This window comes from Charadrius vociferus, unplaced genomic scaffold (assembly GCF_000708025.1).
Source record: "Charadrius vociferus isolate BGI_N301 unplaced genomic scaffold, ASM70802v2 scaffold601, whole genome shotgun sequence".
NCBI classification, from domain to species: Eukaryota; Metazoa; Chordata; class Aves; order Charadriiformes; family Charadriidae; genus Charadrius; species Charadrius vociferus.
In genome coordinates this window covers 2,052-23,944 of record NW_009646615.1, presented here as the reverse complement: position 1 = coordinate 23,944, position 21,893 = coordinate 2,052, and the positions used below count along the sequence as shown (strand labels likewise).

The window sequence follows — 21,893 nt, the reverse complement described above, 5'->3', positions numbered from 1 at the left end:
CCTTTCTTTGACTTGTAGCATGTCAAAAACTATATATGTTTTTTCTTGTTTTGAATGTATTGAAAAATATGCATAACAACATTACTAAATTTAAATAATTATTAGCAAAGCTAAAAGGAGGCATGTATTTAGAGCTTCTTGCCACATAAATTAATGCATTTTTTTTTAATAGCATTTCCGATGGCAATCTGAAAGAATCTGACACTGATGTAGATTTACTAAACCTGTGTAGGTTTTCAGGGAGGTATACTTTTGCTACTTACAGAAGGGAATTTATTGTTCATGTTTTAGTGGGTTATGTACCTTTCCTTAAACTGAAATGGATTTTGTTGTACCTACCACTAATGCTATCCTCCACAACAGAAATGATTCTATTCAGCTTCGGTAAGTACATAATATCTTGATCTTTAAGTGTGTAAGGATATGCAAGTGGTTCTTCCTCTTCTGTTGAACTTTTTTTATTATGAAATGGGATTTCTGTATATACATATTCAGTAGCTTGGATTTTCAGTGTAGTTCATTGGTTTTTTATTTCAGAATCCAAACCCTGAAAAGGAAAACCCACCTTGTAATGCACAAGAGTTAGAAGAATGTGATGCTTTTCTTGAAGACAGTGCAAGCTTGTGCAGATTTGATGGTGATACCTTGAAAGTCACTCATGTAGTAAGTGCTGCAAATTATTTCAGAAATATTTTTAAACATTTTTTTATGATATGCAAGTTGAATTCTATTATCAGAACAAAAATCTGTGCAAACTCTTGGAACCACATAAATGTCTTCCATAATGTAAAATCACAGTAGCAACAGAAATTATCAACCAATATGTGTTCTTCAATGTCATTTTAATGTAAAAACAAGGCTTCTTTTATTCTAATTTAAAATATATATATATACTTTCACAAGTGAGCCATTTGAAAAAGCAAATTTATGTCAGAATAATGATAAGAAATGGGTCTTTTTAGTGGCATAAAATTCTTCTAGATTCTTTAGCTTGCATTTTTCTTGGTAGCTTTTCAGATGGCCTGGTAGAAAGTTGACCTTTTTTACTAAGGAGCTGGAGCATAGGTTGCTTGATGATGCTTGTTTGCCAATCACACTGGAAATAACAGATTGCAAGCAAAATGTTTCAATAGGAGGCTTGATCTGGGTTGTAAGCAACCTTGACTAACAGCAAGTTAGGACTTGATCTGTCCATTAGCTAAAGCAGGAGACAAAATAGCCATATGGAAGTATCACAGATTAAGTTGTTGTCTTAGGATTTTGGGATGATGGGTTTTTTCAAGATGTCTCTACTAAGCTTGTAATAAACATTAGTGTTGCACCTTGTCACTGCCTTGTGTCACACAAAGTACATAGAGGATAACCTGTTCCGCACAGAAAGTGTCATAGCTATTCTATGAGATTTTGAATCAGTTCATAATTTCCCATTTCCTCAGAAAAGCTCTTAAGAGCTTCTCAAAAGAAGTCTTAAGTCTTTGCCTTACAGATCTTGGTCTGTTGGGGTCTTTTTTAAAAAAAAAAATCTATATCTTTTTTCCCTTTGGCAGTACAGATACATATGTGTATGTCTGTGTGTGGGTGTGTATATGTGCCTATATATACATACATACATCTGTGCTGCCAAAGAAAAAAAAGATTAACTCTAAAGGCTAGCATGCTCCTCCAAGAAAGTCACCTGTTTTGTGGATACAGTGTGATAGGTAACGTTTGTCAGAAGATATTAAGTCTGTAACGGGTAGGAGGTCATTTTATAGCAGCTTAGTGTAAATGTATTTTAGCTATCCAGTGATGCATGCTAAGAGAACAAGAGACAGCAGGCATAAGTAGAAATGAGGTTCAAACTGGAGGGAAGGAAAAACTTTTACACCATGATTGTAGCATGGATCGGGTTGCCTAGTAAGGTTGTGCAGCCTCTGTCCTTGAGGTTTTGAGACCGCACTGGATAAAGTTCTAAATAACTTAGCCTAAACTACTGCTTCTTGCCCTGAAGGATAAGCTGTTTGTGCCCCAGAGACTTTTCACAGACTGGGAGGAATATGATATTATGGGATCAAGAAAGACAGATCTGATGTATACTGCTTTATAGCAGGCAGCAAGACATTGTGGAGCAAGTTTAAACTTCAGGGTGTTTGTAAAGAGCTCTTAAAAATAGGTAGCATAAAAGTAATCCGAAGTCTAATGTATTTGAAGCATTATTGTCCTTTAAAGCAAGGATAATTACTGTAGGTAGGAAATTTTCATGTAGTAGCAGGTCCTGCTTTGAACAGGGAGGATTGGACTACACTATCTCCAGAAGTCCCTTCCAACTTCACTTATCTTGTGTTTTTCCTCCTTGTTGGAGGACACAGGAACATGAATATTTGAGTAGATTTTTCACTATACAGGAATATATTTTCACTTTGATTTAGTTCTTCTTTCAAATTGAGGGTGTGGGCGGTTTTTTAGCAATTCAGGGACCTATTCCTCCAAAAGTGGCTGATGGCAGCTTTTCACCTTTGTAGTAAATCATCATGAGTAGTATACAGTTGTATATGTCTTTTTGCTCTTAAGTTGGAGAGAACTTTGTGAAATGTGTGTCCAGAATCTTAGAGAATTTAAGGCCATGAAATATTTATATAGGAACATTTCCCACATTGAATTGTAATTTAAGGATATAAAACATTGGTGATGTAATGATGTCTGTTCTGTAAAGAGACTTGATTCTATTTTTCTTGACGTTTTCTTGTGCATTTCAATGGCAACGATCCAGCTGAGATAAAGAGGTTTGACAGCCAGGCAATCTTTGTCAAATATATCACTGTACTGGCCTGTTCTTGTGTGGCAAAATGATGTTTGTCTCGTCTAGCTCAAATGCACTTACTCAGTTTCTCCTGTACAGAAACATTTGCTTTATTAACATACATTCTTTAAGTTAGGTTAATGGTGGCCTAAACTCCAGTGTGTTGTGTTTCCAAGCCATCAGAAACCAGAGGTACATGCTGGACAACGTTTTTTGCTGTGGAGGGGAGGGGCTTTGGTCAGGTGAAGTATGGACTACCTAAAAATACTGCCTTGTTTTTGGATCTGCTTGCTGTAGCGTTTGCAACATAAAGTTTGCCTTGTGTATTTATATAGATTAATACATATACCACCATATGCTTAAATTTTGTATTATGCATCCTGTTAAAATCAGTTGCAGGCATATATGATAAAACGCACAACAATTAGTAGTTGAAAAAATGCTGGAAGATGCCTGAAGTACAAAGTGGAGTTGTGTGCTTGCCGTAGGGAAACCCAGGCATCCCGATACTTAGGAAAATTGGGATGGCTTAAGGGAGGAGATGCTGCTTGTTTAAGGCAAGACACTCCTTATTTTAGATACAAAAGAAGAGAGTATTCCGAGTGTGTATCCAGGAGAAAATAGGAAATGGACTATGTAAACTTAGGTCTTTGAATAGCTAAATCTCTTTCCTTGCTCATATGCCTACGTGGAAGGATGAGTCTGCCTTCTCAGTAGGTGCCACAATGACATCTGTTAACTAAAACAGCGTGTCATTCTGTGAAATACATCATGCTTACTTACATCTGAGCCACAGCAGTGTGGGAGGCATGTCATGTATTTGTGCATGCCCATTGGAGTGGAGATGCTCTACTGGTGATAGACAAGAGAAGAGGCAAGGGCTTCCTCAAGAGCTTTTCTGGTTTTGGATACTTTGCCTGAATAACTGCTTCAGGTTTGAATGGTTCTTTATTGCAGTTGAGTTTTTCATGTTCTGACAACCCTCACAAAACATTGTTTTTTGCATTTGTCTTCCCAAGTGATCTGTATCTCTGTTTCATGTAAAATAGGCAACTAACCCAGCTTAAATAAAATTTGCTGGGTTTTTCAAAACACTGTCAATTACTTCTGGGGGAAAAAAGTAATCAAAGTTCAGAATTACTTTACTGAGGTGCTGTACATTTAAAATATTTCTCTACATGTTCCCCAAACTTACTGAAACCTGGGAAGAAACCTTAATTCCTTTAGTCTTTCCAATGCCATTTGTGATGTAAAACTTAACAATAGCTAAGTAACGTAACACTTGTATTTATCATATATGTAATAACATTATCGTTAAGACACCTGTAGAATCAAAATGCATGTTGGGAGTTTTGGGGTTTGTTTTACGTAACTACAGATGTTTATTTTTATTAAAACCAAAATCTTGGTGTTTGTAAAGCTATCGCATTCCTGACACCATACTTCTAAAAGAATATATTTTTTAAATGTTGATGTGTGCTTTACTAGATAAGGGATTTACAAAATACTAAGCGCTTGACCCTTAAAAGTATGTGTAGCTGCTGTTGAAAGACATCCACAAATTACTCAGTGATGTGTGCTGTAAGGCTTACTTCTCGTCCTATGCAAATAATTTAATTTATACACTGTTGTACCTTTGGCTGAAAAGGGTGATTGCTGGTGACTTCAAAGCTACTTTTGTAGCTTTTGGGATTTTACTGTGGTGTTGTAAACACTTGTGCAGTTTTTTGATTCTCTGTGAAACTACTTCCTCAGTTCAAAGAAGTTTCATGAAAGTTGATTACTCAGAGTCCAACCCTCTCCCTTAGCTAAGGGACTGATACATAATGAAAGGAGCTATAGATGGGAAGAGTGCTCCGTCTGTTATCCATCTGAAAGATGCATATTTCTGTCAGTTGTTTGAGATATCATAATAAGAAAGAGGAGACACTTATACATAGTGCCACAGCTTGTAGAGCTGTATTGGGTGTCCATGTCAAGGTGTTGGCAGCGCGGCGAGCTGCAGGGGTGGCCTCTGCAAGAAGAGTCTGGGGCTGCCCTGTGCCAGACACTGCTGGTTCCAAACAGCTCCAGGGACCCACTGTAGGACACAGCTTAGCCCATCCGGGGTGCTGAAGTCCCTTCAGGGAAAACATATTTAAGAAAGGGTAAAAAAATGCTCTGCAGCAGCAGTGAGAGGAGTGAGAAAAATGTGAGAGAATCATCCCTGCAAATGCCAAGGTCAGAGAAGGAGGAGGTGCTCCAGGTGCCAGAGCAGAGACTCCCCTATATCATACCATGTATTAGGGTGTAATCCTGCATGTTGTCGTTGCAGACATAGCTTCTGGATATAAAAAATAGTTCAAACGTATTTGTTCATCAAATACATTTTTTCAAGTAACGTGAACAATGTACAAACAGGAATTCTGGAGTGTTCTTTCTTGATAGACCTTAAGGGAACAGATTGTTCTGTCCTCTTTGAGCATTTGCTAGTCATAATGCTACATTAAAACCATCGTTATTAACTTCTTTTAGAAGGCTTCACATAGCAAACTCAAAAGATCTGTTGTTTTATTGTTTTCTTACTATTGTTTATTCAGGTAGCAGGATATGCCCCTCTTGTCTTATGTAATTGATCGTTCCTTGTGAAGAGAAATGGTTATTGAATGTTTTTGGTGATCTAGACATATTTGATGAAGAGTCTGCTTATCTGAAATTCAGCAATTATTTATAGTGAGTAAATGAAAAATTGTTGACATGTCATAATTTCAGTATTCTAACTAATCCTTGTTCCACTGCTTACCAACCTTTACTGCAGAGGGACAGTATTTCCTTCCCTGCTGGCACTGCAGAAGATCACACATGTTTACTTAGAGAGAATCTTTTCCTAACGTCAGAAGTTGTAGGTTAGAATCCTCTATCCTAGAAAATTATTTCTACACAAAACATATATTCCCACTTGCTTGTGTACTGGAAATAATGTTTCCCTAAATATTATTGTAAGAAACTTAATTGAATCTGCTTGAAATGTGTTAGCTACCTGTAGTGTATTGAGCTGTTGATCAGTGGGATGCAGCATGATGTATTCAAACATTTTGTCAACTAACAAACATTAAGCTGTTGATCATCTAAGTTTGGCAGTATGCGGGACAGAATCTGCTATTTGTGTTTTAAATCAGTATTTTGTATTTGTTTTGTTTTCAGATTAATCTTGGAAGCAACCAGTATCTTTTCTCAGTTGTTGTGGATCCCAGAGAAATGCCGTGTTTTTGCTTGAGGCATGATGTTGATGCTCTTCTCTGGCAGCCCCACTCTGACCAACCAGAGAACATGTGGGAACACATTGCAACTTTTAACGCTTTAGGTAGGAAATTATCTTGTTTGTCACACTCCTCTATCTGAGACTTTTCTACCTGAATACTTTTAGTATGGCTTCTGTTGATATTTCACTTAATTAAATTTGAATTGAAAGGTATTATAATTCTGTCCATAGCAGCATGCTAGCTTAATTTTAGAAATATTGGAACACGAGAAATAAAATGTTTATGCCTTGGGCGGAAAAGAAGCCTTTTCAGAGCACATACAGGATGCAAGCACAGTACTGCAGAGTAAAAAGGAGAGTGCCTTGGATAAGTGAACTAGAATTAAAGACTTAAAAGCACAAGCAACACCTTACCACTCACACAGAAATCATCAGGGAAACAGCTGCAGTTAATTAATGACATGTCTAGATGTATATATGCTTATGGTAAGATATTTTAAATAAGTTACATTTAGAATTTTCCTATCTCATTGTCCCATGTGACAAGCCTGAAGAATTGGAATTGGTTGTTCTGTTTCTTCTGTTATAAGAGCTAGGAGTGGCTATATATAAGAGCTAGGAGCATCAAATGATGCTGGTACGTAGTAGGTTCAAAAGAAGCTAAAAGAAATACTTCACATATTTGCATTTAAGCTGTGGAACTCTCTGCTGCCAAACTTTTTGGACATGGGAAGTTTTCATGAATTTGAAAAGAAAATTAAATAAAAAGTCATTGTGATAGGAAAAATCAATCAAGAGTATAACTGCGCCAACTTTGGCTCAAGAAGCCCCTGACTGTTGTGAAATTAGACTGCCAGAAAAGTAAAAAATGTGATTGTGAAGAATCATTAGTTATCGCTGTATTCTTGTACTCGGGACTAAGAATTTGGTTTTAGTCACTGTTGGAAACAGAATCCTAAATCTCAGAAGCAGAAAGTATGTTGAAAAATATGGATGCACGGGTAAGAATTGCCGTATCAGATCAAATGGGATAGTCCACATAGCCCACTATTGTACCTATCAAGTAAGAAACAGATAAAACAATTTTCATTAAATTTATTCTGGTACAGAATTTAGTTTCTCTGTGACAACTATAGTCTTCATGTCCTCCAGATGTTCAGTAGACCCGTTCCTTCAGTAATGGTAGGAGTGTGACAGTTTAATCCCTTCCTCCCACCCCCAAATACAGTTGTTTGACCGCACCACTCTGGGTCCAAAGTGAAAGGGGAGATAAGCTAATAAGCTGCTTTAGAGAGCTTACATAGGTTACCATAACACATAATTGGCTTTGTTCTGAGTTTTTGCAATTTATTTAGTTTTCTAATATGAATGATTTTTTAATGGCCTGTTATTTTAACTTAAGATCAAATTAAGCTGTAAGCATCTTAACAAAGTCCTCTAACAAAAGATATTAATTTCACAATTTGTTCTTTGTTTAGTCATTTCAAATGTCATTATGCTGGGGAAAAAAGTGGATGACAAGGATTAAGATGTTTTTTCAAATAACTGTTAGTTTCAAGTTTCTATGCTGACTTTGTAGTGCTGTTCCAAGAATGTGTTTCTATTGTTTTGAAAATAACAGGAAGGAAATTATGATATCTGAGCTTTTTGTACCTATGGTGATAAAAAACAACCTTGTAACTCTACTTCTTTTTCTCTATTGTACTATCATTTTACAGTATTTTATTGGAGTTTACACTTCTGTACTAGTCTAGTTTACCTTTTATGTACCAGAGATGATGTAAGTCATTTGCTTGTTTATCTACAACCAAATTTAGAGTACTTTGCAAGAGCTAGCAGTAAAAATCAGTATTTTCTAGATTAAAAGGCTAATTTTCCAAAACCTACAGTATTCATTATATTGACCAAAGCAATGGTAGTAGCCCTATTTCCTTCTTCCTCTGATTAAACTTTTGGAATTAGTTTTTAACAAGCTATACAAAGATTATGATTGAAAAATTTTTTTTTTTCAGTTCAGGTCTTGAACTGAAACTAAGGAAGGAACCAAAGGGAAACTGAATGGACCAAATTTTTTGTTCCATGTATCTGTCCTAAGAGCCTTCTGTTGAGGGGAAAAAAAAAAAAAAAAAAAAGCAACTGGTCTTGAATAGACCTTTAGCTGCTAACTTCTAATGATTTGCTGCTGTTTGAAGTGATCTTGCCCATTCTTGCTACAGTTTACTGAAGAAGCCACTATCTTTCACTGTCTATTCGTTAGTCTGGGTATGTTTTGCTAGATAAATCCCCTGCTCCTAACAGGGTTGTACCTGTAAGCCAGAAAGATAGAGGACAGTGACGTTTTATTTTTATTAAAAAAGAAAAAAATACTATCATTTTCTTTCTAGGAAAGAACCAACCAACCAAAACACCCTCAAGGCATGAAAATGCACTGTTTTGGGTTAGCCCTGGTGGGCACCTAAACACCACACAGCTGCTTGCTCTTCCTATTGCCATTCTGCCAGTGGGACAGGGCAGAGAATAGGGAGAGCAAAAGCAAGAAAGCTCATGGGTTGAGATAAAGATAATTTAATAACAGAGTAAAGAGGAAGAAGAAAGGAAGAAAAAAACACAAAAAAAAACAGGTGATGCAAAGGCAATCATTCCCACCTCCCTCAAGTAGACCAGCCAGTCTCTGAGCAATGGCTCCACAACCTCCCCCTCCACTCTTTTTATTTCTCGGTATGACATTATATGGCATGGTACACCTCTTTGGTCAATTTGGGTCAGCTGTCCCAGTTGTATCCCCTCCCAGCTTTTTGTGCACTGTTGCCCCAGTCCCTGTTGCCAGGGCAGGGAGGGAAGTTGGAAAGAGAGACCACCATGACAATGCGCAAGCACTGCTCAGCAACAGCCAAAGTCTCATGTGGTATCAACACTGTTTTTGTCACAAATTCAAAACACAGCACCTTATGGTCTGCTGTGAAGAAAATTAGCTCCATCCCAGCCTGACCTAGTACAAGTCGACCTCTGCTTTATGATAGTAAGCTGTACATACATGTGCATCAAAAACACCATTTAGGAAGATGTACAGAAGAATTGTATATTGGTATTAAATTGGTTAATGCATACCTCCAAAACCTATTGCCTTACTTAATAACAGCATATGTCTCCTTAGTTCTTTTTTTGTTACTAATTGCATGTTATTTAAGCTAAGCTTGATTTTGTCTTAGCCAGTTCAAGTGCTGTTGAAACCAATATATTACTTCTGCCTTCTACGTCTTTTTGGGCTATGCAGGTTATGTCCAAGCATCAAAGCAAGACAAGAAATTCATGGCTTGTGCTCCAGATTACTCCTACGCTGCTCTTTGTGAGTGCTTGCGGCGAGTTTTCATCTATCGCCAGCCGACTCCTCTGTCCACAGTTCTCTACAACAGGAAGGAAGGAAGACAAGTAGGACAGGTTGCTAAGCAGCTAGTAGCAACCCTGGAAGCCAACGATCCTATCTTAGGCTTTCAAGCTACAAGTGAGAGATTATTTGTTCTCACAACAAAAACCTTGTTTTTAATAAAGGTGAGCTCTGGAAATTAATTATTCAGTATATTCTGCTGTAGTTTAGGTTAACAATTTGTTAAAGAACTGGCTAGGTAAATGATCTGAGAAGTTCAGTACATTTTGCTGAAGTTTAAAAAGGAGATATTTTACAGGGTAATCAACGTTTTTCATTAGAATTTGTAAGGTAGTGAGAAAGTTTTTCAACTTTGCTGTCACTGAAGTGAGCTATTTCAAAGCTATGGGAAAACGTCTTTACACTAACAGCTTTCTCAAAGCAATTGTCAGAGGCTGGTATTGCATAGGTGAATAGATTTATGCATTGTTTTTTCTAAATGACTGTGTTTCCCATACTTCTGAGTTTTGAGAATTCCCTTCTGTTTTTAAATGCCACTTTACCTATGAAATTAGTAGTCGGATAAAGAAAATAAAGCCTAGAGTTACAAGCATATGATGTGCAAAGTAGTGTGTATCATAAAGAAAAAAATCATCCCAAATTCAAATACTGTTAACCAAAAAAATATTTAATATTTCAATACCCAGTAGTTTGATTGAAATGTGAATGGAATGAATGGAGTGTAATGTTCCTTATACAGGTAATTAATTCCAGTCGAATAATTTCATTGTGTATGCAGATTTTAGAGTGTTGGTTTGGGACTTACTCATGCCTGCAGTGAAATCTGTTCACATTTTAAGAGACACTAGAATAGCTTTTAGTAGCTTTTTCTTGAAGCAAAGTAGGGGTGAATGTATAGCTGGTGATTACATATTGAATGGTATTAGTCAAAGTCTAGTTATACTCTCAGTTGTGTCATTTTCACTTGACATTGTACTTCATCTCAAGTGACTAAATTACAATTAGAAAATGGCTCACAAGAAAGCACCTGTATTGTAACTGGAGATGGGAGGCTCAGAAGTGCTGCTTCTGCCTCAGATACCGCTGTAAATACTGTGTTACAAGTTAACCATTCTGCCCGCCATGCGCAAGTCCAAATGTGGTGTATGCAATGTAAGAGTACACAGGCCACCAGGAGGCTCCTGTTTAACAAACTGACATGGTTAGTTTTGTTGAAAAGTTGTATCTGAAGATTTGTGTTTCTTGTTTTAAGTTGACATTGTTACTACAGTTAAACCAAAAAAGGGTCAGCTGTGACAGCTCCACCCTGCGTTTTTTTTTTTTTCATAGTATGCTTATAACTCCAAAGCAAAGAATGCCTAATCAATATATTGTGTACTGGCAGGAAAGCTGCCGTGATCCGTGGTACCAAAGTACTTAGACACAAATACCACAAGTGGCCTAATAGTTTGCATCTCTTCTAATATTATTTCAGACCTCTGTAAGAATCTATTGAGAGGAAAATAAGTGTTCCTTTCTTATGGACTGACAGTTTCTTAGTTGTGATTGTTTTGACTCTCCTGTAAATTATCCAGACTTGTATTGGTGAAATGATTAAATAATATAGCGAGAATTTAAGAGGGAGACAAGCAGTTGTGGCTTGCAAAAAACCCTTCAAATTCAGTAGCTTTTCAGGGAACCTGGTTTTCCTTGTCCTTACAGCAGTATTATATTGTATATCCAATATTGAAAAGTTTTTCCTTGTATCTGGGTAAGTTAAAACAGACTTGATTTGCAAACCTTCCCTTCTTATTCTATTTTTTTAAAACTGTTTTGGAAATGCTTTTTAAAAAGACTCAGTGAATGTATTACTGTTTCATGACTGTTTTGCATCTAAATTTTCATTGTTGGGCAATAATGTCAAACAAGGTGGTAGAATTCGTGGAGAGGTCCTTTAGAAAAGATTTTATGTAGTTGATTACTTTGCAGCATAAAGTCAGTGCTTTGTGATTTATACTAATATTACTAAGTAACCTGAGATTTAATCATTGGGAACACAGAGTTAAGAACACATGATGTTTGTGGAATGGAGAGGGATTGAAGGATTGATGGGCAACATGCTTTTGTCACGTCAGGTCTGTTACAGGAAGGTTCAGTATGCATGAGAATTTCAGCTATTCTTTGTCAAATTCTCCTTGCTTTGGGTTAGATATCTGGAAACATACTTCTGCTGTCTTCTGCAACAGAGAAGACAAAGTCAAGTCAAATAGTTACCTCTTCAGAGGCTGTACTATAACATGACTAAAACTCACATTCTGCCCCAAATGTGTGTTTCAAGGGAGTTATTGTTTGCTCCTGGGAACAATTCAACATAGGGAAGGGCTTCATCCCTTTTTCCATATTACTCACCTGTTTGCGGTCATGGTGTTCTCAGAAAGGATATGTCAGATAGTCTCTCTTTTATTTTGCTTTCTATGAGAGTTAAGGACATTATATTATTTGAAAGATCTCTTTCCTTGAGGAACCTTGCACACTGTTGCACAGCAAGGGTGCAATAAAATGGGTGCAAGCCACAGGGAGGCACTTACTGTTAGCATTTCCATTTCCATGTTCACTTAATTTTAAGGCTTTTTTGTTCAGTGTATTAATGACGCCTTTTACAAAGTATAGAATGGATATTTAAAAGAGGTGGTTTTCCAAGAACCAGACTTCAGTTTTTCTAGGATTTTATTTCTTGAAATCTTGCATTTTAAAACACTGCTTCCTGAGAGGTCTCAATCACAATCTGTTTACAGAATTTCTGAGAAAATATTTGGCTATTACAGACTTGCATTATTTATTTCTAATATTGTTTTTCAGTGTTTTCCTTGGCTGCATATTTGGAATGTATCATGTATTATTCTACAAGTTTAAATAAATGGAGAAAATCTTAAATTTATTAATAAAGGGGTTTTTTTTTAAATTATTTTAAAAGACGTCTGTTCATTTAAAACCTGCATCCTTCCTGTGCTACTGAAACAAAATAGAAATATAGAAACAAGAAATTCCTTACAATAAAACTTGTTATGTTAAGGAGCTTTCTGCTAGGGCAAAGTGCTGATGGGTGTCTGCACTGCAAGGTCACGTCTGTTGCCAAGACATGCGCTATTGCACTCCTTGTTCATTTCTGTGAAAACCCCTGTACAGTTGGGTTTTTTTTGTTTTCATGTCCCATATCTACCAGCATACAAATTTACAGAGGTAGTTACTGGAGGGGCTTGATATGTATTCAGGTGTGTTCTTGTCTAAAAGTGCACATTGGGCCCGTGTGAACCTCATAAGTTTCAACAAGGCCAAGTGCAAGGTCCTGCACGTGGGTAAGGGCAACCCCCAGTATCAGTACAGGCTGGGGGATGAAGGGATTGAGAGCAGTCCTGCCGAGAAGGACTTTGGGAGTTCCTGGTGGATGAAAAACTGGATATGTCCTGGCAGCGTGCGCTTGCAGCCTAGAAAACCAACCACATCCTGGGCTGCATCAAGTGTGGCCAGCGGGTCAAAGGAGGTGATTCTGCCCCTCTACTCTGATCTGGTGAGACCCCACCTGGAGTACTGTATCCAGCTCTGGAGCCCCCAACATAGGAAAGACATGGACCTGTTGGAGTGGGTCCAGAGGAGGGCCACAAAGATGATGAGAGGGCTGGAGCACCTCTCCTATGAAGACAGGCTGAGAGAGTCAGGGTTGTTCAGCCTGGAGAAGAGAAGGCTCCATGGAGACCTTATAGCAGCCTTTCAGTATTTGAAGGGGGCTACAAGGAAGCAGAAAAGGGACTTTTTACAAGAGTGTGTAGTGATAGGATGAGGGCTAATAGCGTCAAACTGGAAAAGGGTAGATTTAGAATAGATATTAGGAAAAAAAAATTCACTTTGAGGGTGGTGAGGCACTGGAACAGGTTGCCTAGAGAGGTAGCAGATGCCCCATCCCTGGAAACATTCAAGGTCAGGTTGGACGGGGCTCAGAGCAACCTGTTCTAGTTGAAGATGGCTCTGCTCATGGCAGGGGAGTTGGACTAGATAACCTTTAAAGGTCCCTTCCAACACAAACTATTCTATGATTGTATGACGCTTCATCCTCTCATCCTGTGCCTTTGTTGTGTACGAGGCCCACATGATCTGGACAAACTCTTTTAGATGGAGAAATAGAAATCTACACATCCTTTTTCTTCCCCTACCTCAATCCAGGGGTGCTTTTTTGCAGGAGGGTGAAGGAGAAGAGAAAAGATTTGGTCTGTATTTATGTCCTGTGTCAAAAAAGTGGTTCTTCGTTAGCGGAACAGACCCTGTGAGAGTATGAGCTAATATTGAAGCTTATATTTTATTTGTTTGCTGTGCTTTGTTTCAATAATGCACATAATTACCACTATAACTTTGGAATTTCCTTGCCTTCTGTCAATTTTTATTTTCTATTCTTGTTATGCAGAGTAGATGAACTTGAAGGCTGCAGTCAGTCACACATTTGCATGTAATAACAATTTTTATTGCTGGCTGATTGTGCCACATAAAATACTTTAGATAGGTTTGGGGGTTTTGAGCTAAACTGTTAATCTTAATTCCCCAAATTTACATATCACCACTTGCTATGAATCATATTGTTATAATCACAGTGGCAATCATGAACCTCTGATTCTTATTTCCAGATTTTCCTCATTCTGTGGGAGAATTAAAATGTGCATGGTCACCTCTCTGATAACGGAGTCAGTGGTCCTAGATGTTTCATCTTATCCCATCTTCTTGCTGGGTAGGGCGGATACACATAACTGAATTGGAACTCCCCTTGTCGCAAAAGGGCTGTGGTTTTGTATACCCAAATATGAGCTGCATCAGGTACCAACAACTGCACTTTGACTGGTAGGATTACTTTTACAAACTGCTCCTGCAGTTCGGTTTAGAATTTTGTGCAGCCAAATCTTACATGCCATTCATAACAGCTTTCTGGAAATCTGGGGAGATTTGTTTCCCCTCCTCCCCGTGCAAGCCATCTGCATTTGTGCTACGGATAAAGATCAGCAAGGTCAAAAGGTAACTTAGCTGCAGTCTTTGAGGTAGAGAAACCAAATATCAACCAAATCGTTTGGTCAAGACTATTGCAATAATTTCAAAACCAAGATTTAGTACTATTTTGCTTGGAGAAGTATCTGCTGAGGTAATTTTGTTTCTTTAAAAAAGGTTTAAGCTACTTCTGAAAAATTATTTTCTTTTAAAAAAGATGCTTACCAAAAGATGGTAGCTGGGTATCGATTAAATTTTGATGATAGATATAATTAACGAGTGCAGATGTAGACCTGGAAAATACATATCATCATCTTTACTGATCTAATGCTGTAGGCAACAATTCCTATATAAACAATCCCAGTGTGGTTTTGCAATCTAATAAAATTGGCACTGGCAAGGAATTGTCAAGGACAATGCAAGAAACTCAAATTTAAAAAATGAATCATTTTAGAGCATCACTGTCATTGTGCTGTGATGAATATGCCTTATCCACTAGCTTTTGTTAATGCATCGCTTGCATTCTGAGTGTGCAAGAGGTGTGTGTTTATACGTTTGTATTTTCAGGTACGTCTATGTATGCGCACACGTGTATGTATTCATACTGCCTTCAAGTATTGGGGAAGATGGGGTGGATTCAGGAGAGGAGAATCTTTTGATGTTACTGACAGCAAAGGAGAGATTCCTCGATAACCTGAAGCTTTTCCAAAAATGCACTGGCGGTTCATGAGTCTGTCTGTTGGGAAGGCAGCAGTCTGACCTTAAGTAGAAATACTTTGCTGTATGCTAAAACATGGATTTACGCTTGGGAATAAGTTCTTGAATGTGAAGAAATCTTCATTATTAATTCCAAGGATCTTTGGAATGTGTATTATGTTTTTAGTTTTTCTTTTCTACTGGTTTTGCAATGAGTTTTCCTGTACGTGTTGACCCACATCAAAATGCAAACACCTGTAAGTCTGGTATAAATGTGTTGTAATGTCATGATAACTGCTTTATGTGAAAACATCAGTTATGAACCTTGTGAGTTTTTCCTCTGCTGAAGATTCAATAAATGATACCTCAGTATTGCATTATGCTCAAATTTAAACAGCTCAGAGGCCAAGTACTGAGCAGATGCCTCAAGCTGGAAGAAATGATGCAGGAGTAATAAGCATTTATTTTTATCAAAACAAGTGAGGTTCAGTGGGAAAAGAAATAAGATCCGCTGAATACCAATTCACTCACTTTATCACTGAAATTGCTACTGATTGGCTTTTAATGATTTTTTTTCTTTGAAGCTCTTCATTCTCCCTGTTCCCTGTGTCCCCTCTAATAAATATAGAGTACCTTATGGTAATGTAAGGTTGAACAATTTATTGGAATTTCCTGAATAACTGAATTAGACTTGCACGTGGGATATCTAAGAAATGGGCATGAGGTACAAGATGGATATGTCTAGTCGTAAAGAGACCAGGAACACTGGCTCTTGATTTGATGAAGAGCTGATGCCCATCTAAACAGAAATAAAAACTGATGCTGTGAAGACATTTTCTTGAGTTGCAACGTTGGATTCTAAAAAGAGTAAAAACATAGGAACGTGTGCAGAATAAGCTTGTTTAGGCAAGATAAAATATATGCAGTTTACCTTTTAAAATCTCCTAAAGATATATGCAATACTCAATTCAAAGCACTTGGGTCGATCAGAAGGAGAACGTGTGTGATCAAGACTTCCTCTGTTCCCATTTTATATGTATTTAGCAAGGGTGAGCCATCCGCAAAACTGCCTGGGTGCTGGTGTGATCGGCGTTACTCCCTTTGGGCCATTTCTCGCCCTATGTAGGTGCTCGCTGCTGTCTGAAAAACTCGCAAGTGTAATAGCTAACAAGATATTTAAATAAAAAGGTACGGGCTGCTGTTAGCAGTGCAGTTCTGAGCCTCTCTGGATCCAATGTGACATCTGTGATAAAATCTGCCTTTTCACACAAAAGCAAAAAAAACCCTAAAACTTTGGCTGCTTTATTGTTTCACTGTTTTTTCTGGGAAATACATCAATAACATTTTCTCTCTGTTCTTAGAAATCTCTCATGTGCTTTAAAAAAACAGATGCAATATCCTCAAAGTTTGAACCTGGTGTGTTTTAATGCCATGGGGACATCAGTGTATCAGGCACTGACTCAGTCTGTGTTTCAGAGAAAAATTAGCCTGCAAGTTGCTTGAACTGCTTGCTGTTCCGTTGGGAAGTGGAAGAAAGCAAAGTCAGCTTATTTTTAATAGGTGCACTGTGTCTGTTTACATAGCTACAGTCTTTGAGCTTCATGACATACTGGAAGGTCTCAGGTGCCCAAAGAAAGGGAGCTGTGGGCTGCCTATCAGATGTGAACACATCTGATGTGTCTACGCAGATTTTAGGGCTCTTTCATGGTTATCTCCCCTCACAAATCTTTCTTTTCTATGCTAGCAGAAATGCGTTAACTTGCTAACTGACTGCAGTATCTACTCGGCAAGGAAAGAGCACAAAGCAGGCTCTTGGAGATACATTTCTATACCAAATTTGATTTATACCGTGACAAACTGTTTATGTGTTTTTGACTTTGAGTTGATTAATGTTTATAATTAGTGAATTCCCCACAAGTCAGATTTTCTAGTGGAATTATTCACAGACCTGTAGGTAATTATAAGAGAACATGAATTCAGAACTGGAGATAATTAGCACTTCTCATAATTATTTCATTTTCAGTTGGTTACTCAATATTATATGAACTAAATTTCTTGAAACCTATAGAAAAAAGTTCACTTTGCAAGTCTTGAGTGCTGCTGTCCGAGAAAGTGGGGCTTTGCCTCCTGACTACAGGCAGTGCTCAAAGTCAACGAGGCCAGAGAGGACTAGTGAGAACTTCATGGTGCTTTAAAAGCATCCTGTTAAAAGCAACCTGCCAGCGCAGAGGGACCACAGCTGCTTGGATCCTGCCGTTCCTGCATGTTTCTTAAGCTTATCAGCCCTCGTCATTCCCGAGCAAGATGATAGCCTAGGAAGAAGCAGGATGCTGAACCCATCCCACGCTGCCCTACGGCCCTGCAGAGATTCTGACCGTGTGAAGTTAAAACAATAATGTATGTGTACCAGCAATGTCCAACTGTGCCCATCTGCACAGGACTTTCCTCTGAAATGCAAGGTGGGTGTGTGGTCGGGTTTGAAATATAAAATACGCAATAAAGTGGTCAGGCCAAAGCTCAGTCTCTCCATTTATAATGTCCCTTAAGCAACTGCTTTTTGGTACATGATTCCTCGTAGGTTGCTACGAGCAAAGTGGCAGCAGTGCTCTGCGATTCACAGCCCCAGGTCCCTCAGCTTTGGGGTGCTGGCTTTGGGGTGGCACTGCTATGAAATGGCACAGCTCCAGTTTTCCTTCTCATCCACCAGGTGACGCTCAGCTCTTGGTGTCTCTGCCGCTCGGGTAGGGGATACCATTGTGCTGGGTTAAAACCACACTCCCCAACCACCCCTTGCTGTAGTCCTCTGCCTTGTGTCGTTTCGGGCGAACCTGAGCCCTCCTGGCCTTCAGGACAGGGGTGTCTGTCCAAGCATGAACAGCCCGGAGGAGGCTGTGGAATTGTCTGCTGAAGGATTTCCCCATCTATGGACGCAGATAAACTCTAAAAGTTCCCATTGGCAGAGGGGGCAGATTAGGTTATGTTAAAGATGGGATTGAGGAGTTGTTAGAAGATGAGTTTAAGTGTAACATGACAGGTAATGAGCAGGTCTGGTGCCGACGGCTCCCGGGAGACAGTACCTGTTTCTGAACCACGGCTGAACCGTGTTGCTTTCGTGTCCTTTCTGGGCTTTCTCTATTTTAAAGGAGGAAACTTCTGTGCCCTTAGTGTGGCGTGGGTTAGAGTTCCTGTGACGACAGCACAGAGCCCAAATTCAGAGAAACTCTTCAAAAGCCAGGTGCAGGAGGGTGCGTTGCTTTTTAAGCTGAAATTTTCCCATTTGAATGCTTGAGAGGAAGCAGGTTATGAGATTGCCACCAATGGAGAAAAACCCTCAGAGGAAGCTGAGATTATATTTTCAATAAATTATCATGTGTTTATATGTATGAAAATGAGCACAGAAGATGAGGAGAGAAGCGAGCCATATGGCGGTGGGTTACAAACGGCTGTACTGCTTAGGGAAATTAATAACTCTAAGCACTGGTATATATGAGCTTGCTGGGGTTCAGATGTTCACATGCTGGTGCTTCAAGAAACTAGCTGAATCAATAAGCAAACATTTGAAAGACAAAAAACAAGCCAGCATCCAGCTTAAAATTTCAGAGAAAAAGCCCTTAAAAGGGACTTACAAAAAAAAAAAAAAAAAAAGAAGTCCGGACTTCTTTTAAGATTGAAATATGAATAAGATTAAAAGCAGATTGTTTATTTTTATATATTTGTGCTGCCCTGTAGAGCTACTTAGAAAACATGTTTCCTGCTGTTTGCGGGTTTTTTTCTTAGACTCTAAAAATATTCTATTAACATCAATATTAACTTCTTTAAGTACAGAAGCAGAGTAATTATAAAATTCCTTTAGAGCCATCACTCTTACTCATGGACTTCAAAATACACACTTTCTCCCTTTATAAAAGAAAGTAAGTTTTTTATACAAGATTCCTTTCTTTCTTTTGTGTCTTGGCAGAAATAACAAACTTTTATTGGAAACAGAAATGTGCTGGAAGCAATGCCCAAAGGTAAGTTCAAAGCAAAGATGTTTGGAGTTCTCTCTTCAGGACACCGGTCCATGGCAACAGGGGCATGTCACAAGATCATTGAGATGATGTTTGGGCATTTTTAGTGCAACATTTGTGTTTTCTCTTTGCGCCAGAAAAAAACTACGCTGAAAACTTGATTATTCCTTCTGCCTGATGTGCTCTGGTGGCCGCTTTCCCTGAAATCCCGTGACCGAACCTCTCTGAACATCTTGCGAGGGATGTGATCGACTCTGCCATTGGGGCTAATGTTCTCCCTTGGGGAAAATGTTGAAATTGTTCATACAGCACTGGGGTGGGAGCTGTATGGAGAGTGTTCCAGCTGTCTCTGTAACAGAACATGTATGACCAGACAAAGCTGCGTGGAAGTATGGTGTTTTCACTTCAGCTGAGATTTCACAGGGGCTGTGTGCCCTAACCTGCATGAGCTGGACTTGTTAATATTGTGCTTTCCTAGAAAGAAAAGAAACATACATAGTGAACAGTAATAATGTGTCACAGTGTTTATTTAGATTTACTCCAAGGGAATATTGAAAATCACATCATATTAATGTGAGAGTGGTATCCCTGAACTTATAAGGAAATGCAATCAGATTTTAGTTAAATAAAATTAACTGACAACTGGCAGCATTCGCTGTCTCCAGTAATCTGAACAAACAAATTTAGTAAGTGTACTGATGAGCCACCAGTGAAACTATTTTCTCATGTAGCACGGGAGGACCGATGTCGGTCTAGCCGAAGGTGTGGAGGGATGCTGCGGAGGGATGCTGGGGACGTCTGCCCAGCCCTGGGCTGCCTCGCAGGGCTGAGGCAGAAAGGCAGCCCAGGGGCTCGCTCAGGGCTGGCGCCTCACTTGAAAGCAAAAGCAGAGCCACCTCCTGCGAACCGGCTCCTGTCCTACCTCTGAAAGCAACACTCAGCCTGCGATTTATCAGCTCTTGTCTCTGTCAACGTCCCTCATCAAGAAAGTAAACATGAGTGAAGCAAGTGAAAGTGCCCCGTCTGAGCATCCCTGCGTTTGTTTTCTAACAAAGGAATAACCCTGGCTGCTGCGAATCCGTGGTAATACAGTTCTTTGATCCCTTTGCAGAGAAAACTCTATTTCAAGCCAATATGCTGACAAGAAGTTTGTACTTTTAATGGCTTTAGTTTTATATAGGTTATATTTTATAACTTATAGCTGATTTAACTCAAAGTGCAGGAAGATTTTAAGAAAGAAATTAGTGTTATATCCACATGTTCCTCAACTTGTTTTTTAAACTGTTTCCCATTTTCTGTTAAGCTCGGGAATGGTTCTTCACCTTTTATTACTGCTTCTAAGTTTGCTCTGTATTTGCATTCAAACCGGGCACTAGAACATTAAATCAGTGAGCGTTTTTACCCTGGTTTGTTGGATTGTTTTCTATAACTCTTATTTTTATCTTCTAGGAGGAAATGTTTTCATGTGAAGAACTGTGGCCAGAGTCTTGCCCTCAGTGAACAACACCAACAGAGCTACTGATGCGACTACACTCCCAAAATGCACAGGAAGGGAGCAAGAGGCTGAGGGTTTGTTGTGAGAAGCTGTAGGTCCATTGGGGATGGTGTTCCTTGCAGTGGCAGGAATGAGTAAAGCTTTGACAGAGGAATGAATGCTGACTTCTTAATGAAAGAAAGGTGCAGTGCAGCGGCTGTACCTGTGTGTAACAGCCCACACCAGCTGGTGTTCTGGTGCCATCGGTGGAAGGCTTTGTCGTATGAGCTTTGGGAGCTGCCAGTTGTTAAATTTTACATATGTTGCCTCTCCAGCCCTGATCATGCCTTTTCGTTCTCTTACCTTGGCAGCCCTAACATGCAAGATGTCCAGGAACATGCCCTTACAGACAATGAGTGGTCTTGCACTGTCAGTGTGTTGCTCCGTTCACTGGAAATTGTCTGGGCTCTTGCCACAAGGACCCTCTGTTAAAGGGTAATTCAGAGTTATCTTCTCTTTCAGGGGTCTTTCCTCTTTTTTCCCCTCTCCATGGTTCTCATCATAGATACCTATTTGTTTTCCTTTCATTTCTTTCTGTATTCTTGTTGAAACATCATTCCTTGATGTAGAAATTGTCAAGGCTTTTTTCAAGGTAACTCATTTTATTGCACCAGCTTTATAAAATCTGACTTTCTATGTAAAATTTTGTCCTGGTTTTACTATAAATTAAATTGTCCTGGTGTCCCGAAAATCTCTGTGAGCCAGAACTGTGACCATGCTATAATGTATTTCAAACTGAGAAAGTCTGTTGCGTAAGTGAGATCATAGAGTTGTTTAGGTTGGAAAAGACCTTTAAGATCATCAAGTCCAACCATTAATCTAATATTGCCAAGTCCACCACTAAACCATGTCCTAAGCACCACATCTACCCATCTTTTAAATACCTCCAGGGATGGTGAATCAACTGCTTCCCTGGGCAGCCTGTTCCAATGTTTGATAAGCCTTTCAGTGAAGAAATTTTTCCTAATATCCAATCTAAACCTCCCCTGGTGCAACTTGAGGCCATTTCCTCTTGTCCTATTGCCTGTTACTTGGGAGAAGAGACCAACCCCCACCTAGCTACAACCTCCTTTCAGGTAGCTGTAGAGAACACCTGAGGTGCCTGGAGAACAACTGATCTTACTATTAAAGACTGAGGCAAAGAAGGCATTAAGTACCTCAGCCTTTTCCTCATTCTTTCTCGGTGTTTCCTCCCTCATCCAATAATGGATGGAGATTTCTCCTTAGTCCTCCTTTTGTTGTGAATG

The 21,893-nt window shown here is 38.9% G+C and overlaps 1 protein-coding gene across 1 annotated transcript in view; it reads left to right on the top strand.

Annotated features, from left to right (window-relative positions):
• The window catches only part of NUDCD1 (NudC domain containing 1), a 34,739-nt gene extending 25,029 nt beyond the window's left edge, over positions 1 to 9,710 (top strand). Inside the window, exons 7-9 of the mRNA XM_009887896.1 lie at positions 538 to 663; positions 5,963 to 6,122; positions 9,295 to 9,710. Of these exons, the coding sequence (XP_009886198.1) occupies positions 538 to 663; positions 5,963 to 6,122; positions 9,295 to 9,587 (579 nt within the window). The 3' untranslated portion in view covers positions 9,588 to 9,710. The remainder of the gene's footprint in view (positions 1 to 537; positions 664 to 5,962; positions 6,123 to 9,294) is intronic.
• The last annotated feature ends 12,183 nt before the right edge of the window (positions 9,711 to 21,893 follow it).